The 14,792-nt window shown below is 40.8% G+C and overlaps 1 protein-coding gene across 2 annotated transcripts in view; it reads right to left on the bottom strand.

Annotated features, from left to right (window-relative positions):
• ccser1 (coiled-coil serine-rich protein 1) overlaps positions 1-11,512 on the bottom strand; it is a 97,779-nt gene extending 86,267 nt beyond the window's left edge. For both annotated transcript variants that reach the window (XM_053625023.1, XM_053625024.1), the window contains exons 1-3: positions 11,330-11,512; positions 9,290-10,435; positions 2,040-2,224 (exon numbers count right to left, since the gene is read on the bottom strand). In XM_053625023.1, coding sequence (XP_053480998.1) covers positions 2,040-2,224; positions 9,290-10,409 — 1,305 coding nt within the window. In that variant the 5' untranslated portion in view covers positions 10,410-10,435; positions 11,330-11,512. The remainder of the gene's footprint in view (positions 1-2,039; positions 2,225-9,289; positions 10,436-11,329) is intronic.
• Between the last annotated feature and the right edge of the window lie 3,280 nt (positions 11,513-14,792).

Raw genomic sequence — 14,792 nt, 5'->3', positions numbered from 1 at the left:
CTTCAGGAACAGGCTCACCAATCTTTATAGATGATGTAACTCGCAGCAGAATGAATTCAGAAGTTTACAGGAATATTTTGTCTGCCAATTCACAGAAATTCATTCAAATTAATCGAGAGGAACTTTTTCATGCGACCAGACAATGATACAAAACACACTGCCAACTCAACAAAGGACTTCATCAGGGAGGAAAGTGGAAGATTTTAGACTGGCCAAGTCAATCACCAGATCTTAACCCAATTGAGCAGCATTTCACCGCCTGAAAAGGAGACTGAAGGGAGATACCTTCCAAAACAACAACTGAAAGAGGCTGTGGTAAAAGCCTAGAAAATCATCTTAAAAGAAGAAACCAACAATTTTGTGATGTCAGTGAATTGCCGGCTTGATGCAGTTATTTCAAGCAAGGGATATGCAACAAAATATTAAGTGCTATTTACCGTAATTTACTTCAATACTTATCTGTTCCTATACCTTTACTCACCTAAAGATTGGGTGGTCTGATACAAAAGGTTGTATGTTTTATGTTGTTTAACACATTTAGATGTAAATACCAGGAAACAAAAGCTGAAATCCTAAACTCTCGTCTCATATCCATCTTTTGATCTCAAACCCAAATGTCTTTGTGTATTGCACAAAAAATTGTCATTGCCGTTCCAATAGCTTCGGAGTGGACTGCACCAAACTACTCTGGGTCTACAGGCAATGCACTAAAGTTCAGTAAGCAGAAGAGTGGAGTTCAGAGGCCATGGAGTTCACAAGCCTTAAATCCCATGTAATTACAATACAGCAGAGGACAAGCCAAGTAGCTGGTTAAGCTGCAGTTCTTTGGCTAGAGTTTTACGATAAAGTAAAGTTAAGAATACAGTTTTAGTTTCCACGTAGAACAGTGTAATAACTTAAATCACTCATAAGTACTCAGAGAAATGGGACCTAAAGCCCCAAAAACCTTGCCCTGGGATTACAATATCAGCCAAGGCAACGCTTCCAGAAATATAAGGACACTTAAGGTAAAGCTCAATCTGTAACTACAAGACATCTTGTCTAATGCAAAGTTACTATTCAGAGATTTACTAAGACAAAATGTCTTCACACAAATGCGCTTATTCGGCCAAGGTGCTGAAGTAAGAAATCTGTGACAGAAAGACAGGAGAAGCAAGCAGGACCTTTCTGACTCTAGAAGCATACAGGTACTGCTGAGTAAGCCTAAGTGAACAGATTTGCCTTTTCGGTTAAGACTTGTCTTTTTCTCCCTGGGTGAAAATGTAATCTTTTAAAGAATGGAGTATATGACTAGTTTAGTTAAGTCTACTCTAGATATGGTACTTTGACTTCTTAAAGAGCTGGAGTGTATGTGCGCGTATGTTTTCACTTCAGCACGAGAGAAAAAAGATGGAGTTGAGTAAAGGTGGTCCGGGGCCGATTGTAAAAGGTTAACGTTTGAACAGATCTCCAATTAGAGCGAGAGGCCAGTTAGAAAATAGTGAGAAAGAAAAAAATATTTGCAGGCATGCACGATAAATGAGTATGCAGAAAAGTCCCAACAAGGGATGAGCAAATCTCTATGAGACCACAGTAAATTTGACGGAGCATATTGTATTCTAGATTTGAAATTTTTTCTTGTGCACAAGCACAAGGGAAATCTGTGTGCAAGATGAATGAATCAAGCTCTCATATTAAAAGACAGCGCTACCAACTTCAGGATATAACTCATTCTATCAAGTTAGTAAACCTTCTTACCCCCTGCAGTGCACTATATTTGTATATAGCCACATCCACTTACAGAGCTGCAGTGTGAGTACGCACTTTTGCTGATTTAGCTAGCTACGGCTCAACGCGCGTTTGATTAGGTGTGGAATGGAATCTTTAACAGTGTTATTAAGGTTGGGATAATAAGTCAAATTCATACCATATTTAATATTATTGTAAATCTGCCCCATCCTTTTTTTTTTTTTTTTTTAATGGTACAAAAATAAACATTCAGGTGTCAGCATAACATGCTACATGCCTTGATGTCGTATAAACGTGATGACACTGCTTACCAGACTGCCCAGTTTAGAGGACGAGGAATTGGTTCTGTGTTTGGCCAGCATGCTTGTCTCCATGCAGGTATGCTCTTTAAGGTTGAGGTGAAGTCTTGGTCCGCCGGCTCCCTCTGAAGCCGAGCGTAGCCTCCTCTCCAAACGTATCACCTCGCGGCGTGGGCTCATACTACTACACATGGACACTGTGGAGAATGAAACACACGGGTGAGGGGTGAAACTATAAAAACAGAAACCTCATAAAATAAGCAATCTTCTTTTAAAAGGTGCTGCTGGTGTAGGAAATGAGCAAACAAATGCATACGACGACCAATCACCAATTAAAGCAAGCATAGTGGATTTTATTTAGCATCCAGCTGAGATGGTACTGCAGTTCTCGATATCCCCACCGTGCGAATACCGGCATTGTAAAGAAAATAATATGTTCAATTTTGTTAATAACTTTTACGTTATGACCATTTCTCTGATGAGGCACCGCTCCCCGACCCATTTTGTGAGAAAAGCTTTACATATCCAGCGAGTTAGAGACCGTGCCCCTCAACCCTGAGATGGAGACGAGTCTGCTGTGGTACTTGGGGTATAGCCACAAGCCCAGGGCCACTACTGATTCTAGCACTGAACAAGAAATGGTACCACAAATGCAGTATCCTGCCTGAATCCCATTCACTAGTGTAATAATAATGTCTGGCACACGTTGGGGTGATGGGGTGACCAGCATTCTCAGTGAACCTGCCTTCATGCTGAAGAACTGTGTGGTCTGCTTCATTATTACGGAGCTTTTTCATGAGAACGAGCAACTCCATGTGTGCAAGAAAGGTGGACTGTTCCATAAAACACAATGAAATTATTATACTAGTCAAGGAAAACATGGTTACCATCATGTGTTTAATCTTATCATCTTTATCTATTAAAATCAACAACAACAAAAAAACATAGTTCCATAGTTTAGTTCATTTCCATTATCTTAACTTCCTTCCAATTGTAAAAATGCACTCATGGGAAAAAGAAAGTACACCCTCCATCTATTCTGTGTTTTTATTTATGAGGGCCTAAATATCAATTGTGTGGTCTTTACTAACATCCATAAACAAACAAACAACCTCAGGTGACAACAACAAAAAAAAAAATCCACAACAACACAAATAACTCTGCTTATACCTACATCCTAGGGCAACAAGGCATATAGTAAGCAATAACCAAAAAAAAAAGCATAATTTTATTAATACATCAAATTTACATATAAACCCCCTAAAGACATGACGCGAGTCATCGACATAAATGGAACAGCAGCCTTTGCCTCTGCTCAACTGCGATGTCGGGCAAGTCATGATAAAAACACATTCAAGAATAACCTCATCCAAATGTAAATTAACAACTACATTTGTCTAAGGTTCACTTTCTCCAGCACAAGCATTAAGAAACAAGAGAAAGACACTGGGAGCGTATAGATTACCTCTCCACAGGAAGAAATTGAATACAGTGGAACAAGAAAGTTTGCCTTCAGGAGAATATAATGTTACACAATTGCAGGCCACGAGGGAAAGAAACAGCACAGTCACACCGCATCAAAAGAGATGTTTTCAGTGGGCAGAAGTAATAATGTTTTTGAGAAGTGCAATAGAAGAATTGTTCAACTAGAGCTAGAAGTAAAGGGCTGTTAAATCAAACCTGAAGCACCACACAACATAAGAGAACAATTCATCCCGTCCTTCAGTTTCTTTTACACAAAAAGTCCACTAAAAGTGAAGCAATAAATATAAAAATACAACGGAATTATGACACTAATTGATGGAAACACTGTTACCATTATATGTTTAATCTTGTTGTCACCTTTATCTATCAAAAAAAAACCCCATAGTTCATTCCATTGCCATTCAGTACGTTTACATGGACAATAATCCAATATTAACCCGATTAAGAGGATACTCTGATTAAGAAACTAGCATGTAAACAGCAATTTATTATTACCTTAATCCGATTAAAGTCATACTCGAAGTAAACACAAATCGAATGAAGACGTGGAATATTCCTGTTTTAGTCGTATTATCGACGTGTATTACAGACATGTACACACCTTAATCACACTATTAACGTCATGTGGGAGTTTTCACCGCATTTTGCGACAGGACACGTTCACACATGGCAGTGCTCAACCGTTTTATGGCAAACAAGAGAGCACGGCTGTGTACGAAACCACGTACTTACCTACTATATAGTAGGAGAAATACATGTATCTGAGCTACTATATAGTAGGTAAGTACGCGGTTTGGGACGCAGCCCACGGCTTCAAGCAGTCGTCTATTAGCACGTACAGCATGACAAATAATTAACTGCACTTGAAGCGTTCGTAAAAATTAAAAATAAAAACACCCAAAACTGTATATGGTACCATAATGAAGATGAACTGTATGTCGATACGTGAAATTCTGGAGGAAACGTCGGATGGTGCGGTGACGTAATGACGTGTGCCGTTAATCGATCTATGTTCTATAACAGAAATATATATAAGGAATATTCTAAAAGCGACTCATGTAAACACCTTAATCACAATATTGTCTTATTCAGAATAAGGTCAATAATTAGATTATTGCTGTCCATGTAAATGTAGTCTATGTCTCACCTTCCTTCAAACTGTAAAAATGCAGTCATGGTGAAAAAAGAAAGGAAAAAGCAAAGCCAGCATCCTCCTTCAATTCTATGTTTTTATCTATCAGGGCCTAAATAACAATTGTGCGGTCCTCACAAACTTCTATAAACACCAAAAAAACCAAACAGATTTTGATAAGTAGTCATTTTTCCACAAAAAGCAAACCAACATAAAGAAATTGGGGGGGGGGGGGGGGGGTCGGGGGGGTTATCACCCAGGTGTTCCTTCTCCCAACTTCCACAATCATTAAAAGAGTAATTAACAGTCACGTGTTATTAATAAAATGCACAAGATGAATTAATCATCAAGAAGAGAGACTACCTCTATAAAAGCAGAACTTCTTACGGTTTGGTGTTCTGGAGCAGTCAGGTTAGGGGTGGGTGATCTGATGAGTTTTGTATCGTGATCGAGCTTGAGGACAACCATAATCTACTTTTCAAGCGAATCGTAGATGTCCGGACATTTTATGTCCTCATAAAAATGTTACGACAGAATGCTTCCCTACTAGATGGCTGTGCTGACTGGCCAAATTATATCATGCGTCTTTCATGCGTGACGTGTGAGTGGTGGATGAGGAGCTGGATCCAAAAAAGGACTCAACATCAGTAGTGTGGCACAGTCAGATATTTATCAAAGCAAAGTTATCTGTAAACTCTGTTGGGCAACGGTCGGCACTTCCGGAGGTCATACGACAAATCTTTTCAACCACCTTACAAGGAAGCACCCGAAAGAACATGCCATTTCATTCGGGTCAGTACAACAACCCCACTCATTTGACCATTTAATGCTCAAAGACAAAGAAAAATCCAAGAGCTACATTATGTGGCCTACAGGCCTCTGAAAATGTTTATGTTCCTGTTAACACAATTAGAAAAAGACTGAACAAGTATGGCTTTCATTGAAGGGTGGCTAGGAAAAAGCCCCTTCTCTCCAAAAAGAATATGGCGGCATTACTTAGGTTTCAAAATTGCCACAAACCACAAACATTCTGGAACAACATCCTTTGTATTGATGAGGCCTTAGTAGATGTTTGGGAATCATGCACAGTGCCATGTTTGGAGAAAACCAAACACAGAGTATCATCACTACCATACCAATGGTCAAGCATGGTGGTGGAGGGGTGATGATTTGGGCTTGTTTTGCAGCCACAGGACATGGGAAACCATGAGACAATAATGAACTGCACTTTATACCAGAACATTCTTGATACAAATGTGAGGCCATCTGTCCTGCAGCTTAAGCTGGGCAGAAATTGGACAATGCAATATGCATGCAACAGGACAATGATCCCAAGCACACCGGAAAATCAACATCTGAATGGTTAAAGAAGAAAAAAATCAAGGTGCTCTAATGGTCAAGTCAAAGTCCAGAGCTCAACCCCATTGAGATGCTGTGGCAGGATCTTAAGAGAGCTGTGCATAAACCAATGCCCTCAAACATCAATGAACTGAAGCAATATGGAAAAATAGAGTGGGCCAAAACTTCTCCAAAACGATGTGAGAGATTGAAAAACGCCTACAGAAAACATTTACTTCAAGTTATTATTTCTAAAGGTGGTTCTACATGTTACTGAATTATAGGTTGTACTTATTTTCTTTCCCCACATGGTTTCTAAATGTTGTTTTTAGGGATGTCACGAGAACCGATACTTTGGTACCAAGTCGGTACCAACATTCTTAAAACGTGACGGTACTTGTTTTTCTGGAGTAGCGTTTGAACTGATTCTAATGGAGGTACCGAGGTTGCAATTCTTCCGGACCTGATGGGAGCAGCAAATACACGCAAGTGTTTTAGTCGTTCCACAAGTGGTAAAGAAGAAGAGGAACACCTACAAGCACACGGGAAAAACTACAGAAGTTTAGCTCCGCCGCGACTCGTTGAGAGGAAATGTGGTATGGAATATGGAAATACTTCGCATTCAAGGTGGATGACAACAAACATATAGTTGATGCTGTGAAGCCAGTGTGCAACCGATGTTATCGTTCATTTCAAACAACGCGAGGAAACACCTGGAATTTGGCGAAGCACCTGAAAGACGGTCCTATATCATGTTTGTTTGAGGCAGCTGGCATTGTGGCCGTGAAACCAGCTAATCTTATGCTCCATGTAATGTTAGCGACAGCCAGTTATTTGTCAACGACTCTAACACATTGCAGTGTTATAAACTACCTTCTAATGGGCCACCATGCATCGCCATTCAGCCGGTGTCCTGTCAGCTAAATGTAGCCTAATGTCACTAATAATTATTCAAATGTTCATGCTTTTAATAAATCTTTTTGGCCTGCCACCATATCAGTGAATTTAAACTAATGCTTGCATTCAGAGTATAAGGGGTGTGTGTGTGTGTGTGTGTGTGTGTGTGTGTGCGTGTGCGCGCGTGCGTGCGTGTTTAGGAGTGCTGCACCTCCACTCATTGTCAGACAGTGTTTGATAACTAAAATATCTCTCTGCCAGAAGAGGATGTCCTCCAGGAGAGTTTTTAATTTAATTTTTTTTATTTTATTTTTTATACCACACCGTGGTATCGACTTTGGTATCGAGTACCGTGTACTTTTGGTGGTATCGGTACCGACTACTAGATTTTTGGTATCGTGACATCCCTAGTTGGTTTACTTTTTGGGAAAAAATGACTATATTGAAAAAACAATTGTTATTAAGGACCTGCCCAATAAAAAACACAGACTTGAAGGAGGGTTTATTTTAATTTTCCCAAAATTTTAGAACCTTTTAGAATCTTCTCTTTTTAAAGTAGTTTTTTTTTTAACACTGTAGATACAATATACATGTGTTCTTTTTGCCACAATATCCTAGAAGTCTCAGATATGTCATTATTTATCATGTACATGCTAATAGAGGACAGAATTGGGGACTTAAGCGAGCAATGTGTACTCAGTATGCAGACTCGTCTTATGCAGGCGCTCAACCTGAATTTCTGGGCAGCACATTCAGCACAAACTAATCAATGAGCTGTATATGAGCACACCAACTTTAAAAAAACAAATAATAAAATAAAAAATACATTTTATATAAAAATATATATATTCTGGCCTTTTGTGTATTTTCAATGTCAACGCATGATATGTTGTGGTTACAACAAACTGTCAGACAGTGGAGCTTGACCGAATACTGCTTGAGTCGATATTGTGGAAGATAAATGGGCTTAACCTCAAAATCTGAATCCTGTGTAACTGACACACTCCTCTATTTTTGACAAACAAAGAAGAATGAGATGCTGTTCATTGACGTTTTACCTGTACTTTTCTGCTCAGGACCAATATCACTCCCTTTTTCTGAATGATTTGATTTTGCTTAACTTGATGATTTACTATAAAATTGAAATACACCACACTTGCTACTGAAGCTATACAGACAACAGTTCCTACTTCCATAATGACTAAATGGCCAATGTATAAAAGCCAAATGGTAGGCTTGCTGCGATAGACGGTGGTCCGGGTGTTACACGGTGTTCGGCTGCATACTGATTACATCACTTGCCCACCGCGGCACCGCGCCCACTGTCGTTTTGCTTTTTTTATAGTAATAAAAATTTTTATTACTAGAGAGTTAGAGTTAGAGCGCGGACGCTACAGTTAAAAACAGAACGCATCTGCCCAATTCAGCATGAGCCGAATGAGTCAGAGTCGCAGCACATATCAGCAGGAGTCAGACATCATTTATCACGTGAGGCGAGCTGACTGACAAGACCATGATGGAAGATTTGGTTTCAAAGCGAAATGTAAAAGCGCCTGTACAGTTTTGTTGTAATAATTATGATCCCACCATTCAAGCAATTGCCGCCCCTGAATTGCCCCCGGTATGCCGATACCGGTATTACCCGGTACCGCACGTCCTTTAACCAGTGGGGAAATTTCCTCACTGTCACATCCCTACCAAATGGGATTACTCAATGGCAGTCAGATTATAATGCCATTGTGATCATCTAAAGCCGGGATGGCCCTTCAAGGGTTGCTGAGTTCTAGACAACGAAGGGCAAAAACATGCCAATTCTGTTCTTTTGATTCTAGGAGGTAACGTAAAAGAAATGTCATGTATACCACATAGCTCATTTAACCCTACTTAAATTACTGCACTTGTAAATTACAGTACTGTGGTATATCATGTTTCCTCAAAGCATAGCCTCAGGTCATATGTAGTGAGAACAGTCTTTTAAACCCAGCGTGTTAAATTACATCAAACTAATTTATATATAATTAAACTGATACTAAAACCAGTTTAAAGATCATACAATAAAACCTGATAAACAGCAAGTGTCTGGCTGGGCGACTGTCTTTCTCTTGCTCACTAGCATAACAAACAAACAAGGAACTAAATGAAACAATGGTTAACTTCTGAAAGCGATCCCGGGTTCCAATTGAAATATGATGACCTCTTTACGGGTACAAAACTCCGATGTAACAGCCTTATGGTATTTTTAGTCCATAGACTGTTTGTACTAGCATGAGGATATGTTTTTTCCCCCCCACAGAGTCTTCAATGCCCTTCTGTGTGTATATGTTTGCAGCAAAACAGAAACCTCTGTTGTCTGGTCATTATGCTGTGAACTTTGCATGCAATACTACCTCGAATTCACTATTCATCATACCTGTGTGAGGTTTCCTCAAATAGCTTGGCCTGCTCTCCAGTTTGCCCTGACCTGCTGATCTTCCTAGCTGCTGGACCAGCGTGGTATTTCGGTGTGGTCTTTCTCTGGGCTCTGCATTGGAGCTGCTCTCTTCACTCAGCTCTGGGTTCAGTTCATTCTCACTGGCCTCGATTTGATCCTGGTGCTGCTCCTCAGCTGTGTTCAGTGTTTCTGGTTCTGTTTGAACAGTGGTACTCTCACACTGTGTATTGGCAGTCTGGCTCATATCTGGCAGTATAGGCTTCTCCATAGCGCACTGATCTGGATTGGCGCATGTCTGTGAGGTAGAAACACCTTGGCTGATGTTCTCAGGGGGGACTTCAGCTGGACTCGGAACAGGCAGAGCATCCACTTCAGAGACAGTGTCCTCAGTGACATGGACAAAGTCTGAGGGTGTAATGGCTGTTGTGCGGTCCTCGGAAACGATGGGGGATTGTAGCGAGCTCTCTGCAAGTTCGCCAGGCCAGGAACCTGGAGTTCCTGTCTTGGGGGCATCATCCTTGCCTTGACTCTGTTCAACCTGGTTAGGGGAGTTCTTGGAAAACCGATGGTGGGCTGAAAAGGACTTTGGCAGCAGCTTTTTGGCTTTGGAAGATCTCTTGCTGCTGACATCATCCAGGAAACCTGAATCATCTCCCTCATTCGTCCTTGAGCTAATGCAGTTGATGAAAACATTGCGGTTAGTGGGGGCTTTCTCGAAGTCCTCGGTCTGCGAGCGGCTGAGCTTCTTCTTGTGTCCGCCGAATCCAAATGAGTGCCGTGCCTTGTGGTTGCAACCGTCACTGAAGCTCGGCTCGGACAGCCGGCTCCGATTGTCTGCGCCGAGCTGGTTGGAATCGGCACGCAACTCGCTGCTCCTCTTGCCATGAAAGCTGATAGACGGTGTTCGGAAAAGGCTGCGCCGCTTTCCCGTGCTGCTGGAGCTCGAGTTGGTGCTTGAGGGAGAAGAAGTGTGGACACCATTGCCTACACCACCAGAGGAGGGAGAGGATGGTAGAGAGTCCTGCCTTTTCCTTACACTGCGTCTGAAGATGGGCAACCTGGAGACCAGGGTGGAGCGGCGTGGCCCTGATTCACCCATCAGGGATAAGCACCAACGCTGTCAATCTGATCAAATGAAAGCATGGTCAGTATACACAGATGTTTTCTATCAACTGAAATAACTGGTATAAATTGCTTGTAGTTTCAGTGACAGCATCATTTTAACATAGGCATGCTACTGATAAACAACAACATTTGCATCACACATAGGTTCTTTCTGTAAAAACGAGGTCTTTCCTATTAAAGTAAAACTATCAGAAGTGTCAAAGTGACTAAGAACTTATACATGCTTTCACACAAAACTGTATAAGATACACCCATTTCTACACACCTATCAACGGAATGCAGATTTTCCTCTGTTAATGACATTCACAGAATTAAAATCACACTACACAGAAAGAATAAATAAGACAAGATAGTTGTGGTGTTGTTGGGTTTTTTCCCCCCTACACAGCATCCAGGCTTATGAGTGTTTGTGTTTATGTTTATGTGACACACACCTGACAGCCTGCACAGATGCAAATCAGATCCGGCACCTCGATAACGAAGGTCAGTTAGGGAAAAGAGAAACGTTTTATACTCCGTATTATACGAAGCCAAAGAGAAAATGTAATCATTTACACAGATTATTACGAATCCTATGACGTCAGCACCATTAATCAGAGGTGGAGGTGGAAGTGGTATCAAACAGACCGGCTTGATTTTGACAGCTGTGCAAATATTGGAATAGTCCAGTAGGAAGTAAATTGCGAGTCAGAAGCAAAGCACGAAAATAACGCACACGCAGCCGTTTCCTATCCTAAGAAATAGCGCAGGTTGTGTGTCTACACGCGAATGCAGCAGTCTGTGAATAGTGAAACGCCAAGCAGGCGATGTTAGCGTCGCGCGCTACAATAGCAAGCCCTAACACGCTAGTCACATCCATGCTAGGTCAACAGTGTACGAGAATACAAACAGTACCTGAAGAAAACAATTTCCGGAACCCGTCGCTGTTCTGTTTGCCTGCGAGGTCCAACACTACTACGGCTCAGTGGCTGGCAGGGTCAGTTACATGTCAGTTTCCCACGGCAAACCCCATGGTTTGGTCGCAGTAGTGCACCTCCAATGACGTGGAGGCTGTTCCTCCGCTTCCGCGTTGCTGCCTCGGTGACGTGAGCACCTTGTCGTCACTGACCGTTAGTGCACAGGTAAGTGAAAAAAAAATGGCTGCATCCCAAATAGCCCCCACCTCCTGCTCTCTCCAAGACTGCGGAGATAGCGGGTGGAGGGATGGTTATTACAGCCTATTTAGTGCACTTCATATGATTTGGGATTCGACCTTGGTATGGCGCTCTGTTAGCTGAAGCATGAAGGACTCGGGTGTGAGATTTTCCTCAGCATCCTTAGTTAGGTTATAATACACTGTTACACTATCGGAGGAAAACATATGTGTGTGTTTTATCAGCTAACCTGACCAGTTCTGAGGAGCATTCATTCACTCGTTCATTCACTCACTCACTCACTCACTCATTCCTTAATTAATTCATTCACTCACTAATTTATCCATTCATTCACTCACTCATTCATTCACTCGTTCCTTCATTCACTCACTCATTCATTCGCTCATTCATTCACTCACTCATTCATTCATTCACACATTCCTTCATTCATTCACTCATTCATTTACTCACTCATTCCTTCACTCATTCCTTCACTCATTCCTTCATTCACTCATTCCTTCACTCACTCATTCACTCATTCATTTATTCACTCATTCATTCACTCATTCCTTCACTTACTCATTCATTCACTCACTCATTCATTTATTCACTCATTTCCTCATTCATTCTCTCATTCACTCACTCACTCATTTATTCACTCATTCCCTCATTCATTCCTTCATTCATTCACTCATTCACTCACTCATTCCTTCACTCATTCATTTATTCACTCATTTCCTCATTCATTCTCTCATTCACTCACTCACTCATTTATTCACTCATTCCCTCATTCATTCCTTCATTCATTCACTCATTCACTCACTCATTCCTTCACTCATTCATTTATTCACTCATTTCCTCATTCATTCTCTCATTCACTCACTCACTCATTTATTCACTCATTCCCTCATTCATTCCTTCATTCATTCACTCATTCACTCACTCATTCCTTCACTCATTCATTTATTCTCTCATTCCCTCATTCATTCCTTCACTCATTCCTTCATTCATTCACTCAATCCTTCATTCACTCACTCATGCCTTCATTCATTCGCTCATTCATTCGCTCATACCTTCATTCATTCCTTCAGTCATTCACTCATTCATTCATTTCCAGGTTCTCCATGAATGATTAGCTAAAGGAAAATGAAAGCTAGTATGATTAAGGAATTACACACCCTATATAGAGGTTCAGAACAATCTGATATTTTGACACTAAGCCCAGTATCATAACAAACAGGTATCTATTAAGGCAGAGGTTCCCAAACTTTTCCAGGGCAAGGCCCCCCCAAATGGCATTAACAGTTGACCGAGGCCCCCCTTTTGCAAGATGTCTTTAAAACACATTAAAAATTACAGACTTCTGAATATATCCCCCTTTTTTTTATTAATAATTACATCTTACATCTTTACATTACAGTACTTTAGGAATTGATTGTGTGTGTGTGTGTGGTTGTCTGAGAGTGAGAAAGAGAAAACATACTAGTGGGAGGGATGGGCACACCAAATTGTTGAGGCCTCCCGGGCGCCCCCTGGTGGCCCCCAGGGGGAAAGCAGCCCCCACTTTGAAAACCACTGTATTAAGGGATAAAGCACTACTGGGTGGGCTCTTATAGGAATATGATAGGGTGAAAACAATAGGGTGTTGTGACACCACAATGCAGTTCTTCATAATGAAGTTTTTCATTTATTAAAGAACGAAATGTAGTCGGAACGGCACGGTGGCTTAGTGGTTATTTGTTAGCACTTTCGCCTCACACCTCCAGGGTTGAGGGGTTGATTCCTGTCGCTTCCCTGTGTGGGCAGAGTTTGCATGTTCTCCCCGTGCTGCAGGGGTTTCCTCCAGGTACTCTGGTTTCCTCCCCAGTCCAAAGACATGCATGGTAGGCTGACTGGCAGTTCCAAAGTGTCCGTAGTGTGTGAATGTGCCTGTGAATGTGATTGTGCCCTGCGATGGATTGGCACCACATCCAGAGTGTACCCTGCCTTGTTTCCCCTGGGATAGGCTCCCCACGACCCAGTAAGGATAAGCGGTATAGGAAATGGGTGGACGGATGTAGTTGGAACGACATGTGACTTTTTATCCATTTATCATCATATTTAATAATCTAAGAAACAAGTTCCACCTCCGTCTTTGTTAGTTAGTTTGGTGCCCATCCCACCTCACATTTTTTTTAAAATAACTTAAAACCTGTAACTTTCATTTCTTCCATTTTGTTGCACAAAGAGCGAGCTCACTCTTCCCCAAGTGCGCGTGTGCAGATTTCGACACAAAGCTTTATATGGCTGTTTCCCATACTACTTATCCTACACAGGCTCGTGTGGAGCCTGGAGCCTATCCCAGGGAACTTGGGGCACAAAGCGGGGGACACCCAGACATGGCACCAATCTATCGCAGGGCACAATCGCAGAGGCAAACATGCAGGCTGTTGTCTTTTTTTTAAAGGATTATTTAAATGATTACCCACCTCGTTCAATTGGATTAATGTTTGAATTGTCCTCATTCGGGTTATTACATTCGAGTAGCCTATGTATATGAAAGTCTTTTATTCTGATTGAACCATGAGTCAGATTATTAATGGATTATTAGGCTGCAATGCACTCGATACTCCTGATGCCAGAAGTGTTAAACATCTTACAGAAAGCATCATCACATCAACACATATTTTGTTAAATAACATGTTTGTAATCTGTTTAATATTAATCTTAGTGCCTGTTTTATAAAGTCCCTGTGACCGAGTTGTTGCTATAAAAGCGATAATGGATTAAAACGTGCGTGTTAATACAAGTTTGGGATTTGCCTTGCAGCTGGAGCTATTGTCAGAACTATTGTACAAAATTAACAAAAACCTTCTGACCAATCAGAATCCATAATTGAACAGAGACGTGAAACAAGCCGTTATTATGAATGGGTAATGTAGCCACTACTGATATTACAAATCATTTTATCAGTTACACCATATAAGAATGAGTGACACTATTCAGTGGTTTGGCCTCTTTGAGGTAACCTGCATTATGTCGTCTCCTATCTGAGCGTGTAATTCTTTTGAAACCCACATGGTGTCGCTAATGCCTTGTAATGGTATATATAAAAATATATATATAAAAATATATATATAAAAATATATATATAAAAATATATATATAAAAATATATATATAAATATATATATATAAATATATATATAAAAATATATATATATATATAAAAATATATATATAAAA

The sequence above is a fragment of the Ictalurus furcatus genome, chromosome 5, assembly GCF_023375685.1.
Source record: "Ictalurus furcatus strain D&B chromosome 5, Billie_1.0, whole genome shotgun sequence".
In the NCBI taxonomy this organism is placed as follows: domain Eukaryota; kingdom Metazoa; phylum Chordata; class Actinopteri; order Siluriformes; family Ictaluridae; genus Ictalurus; species Ictalurus furcatus.
This window is presented reverse-complemented; position numbering and strand designations above follow the sequence as displayed.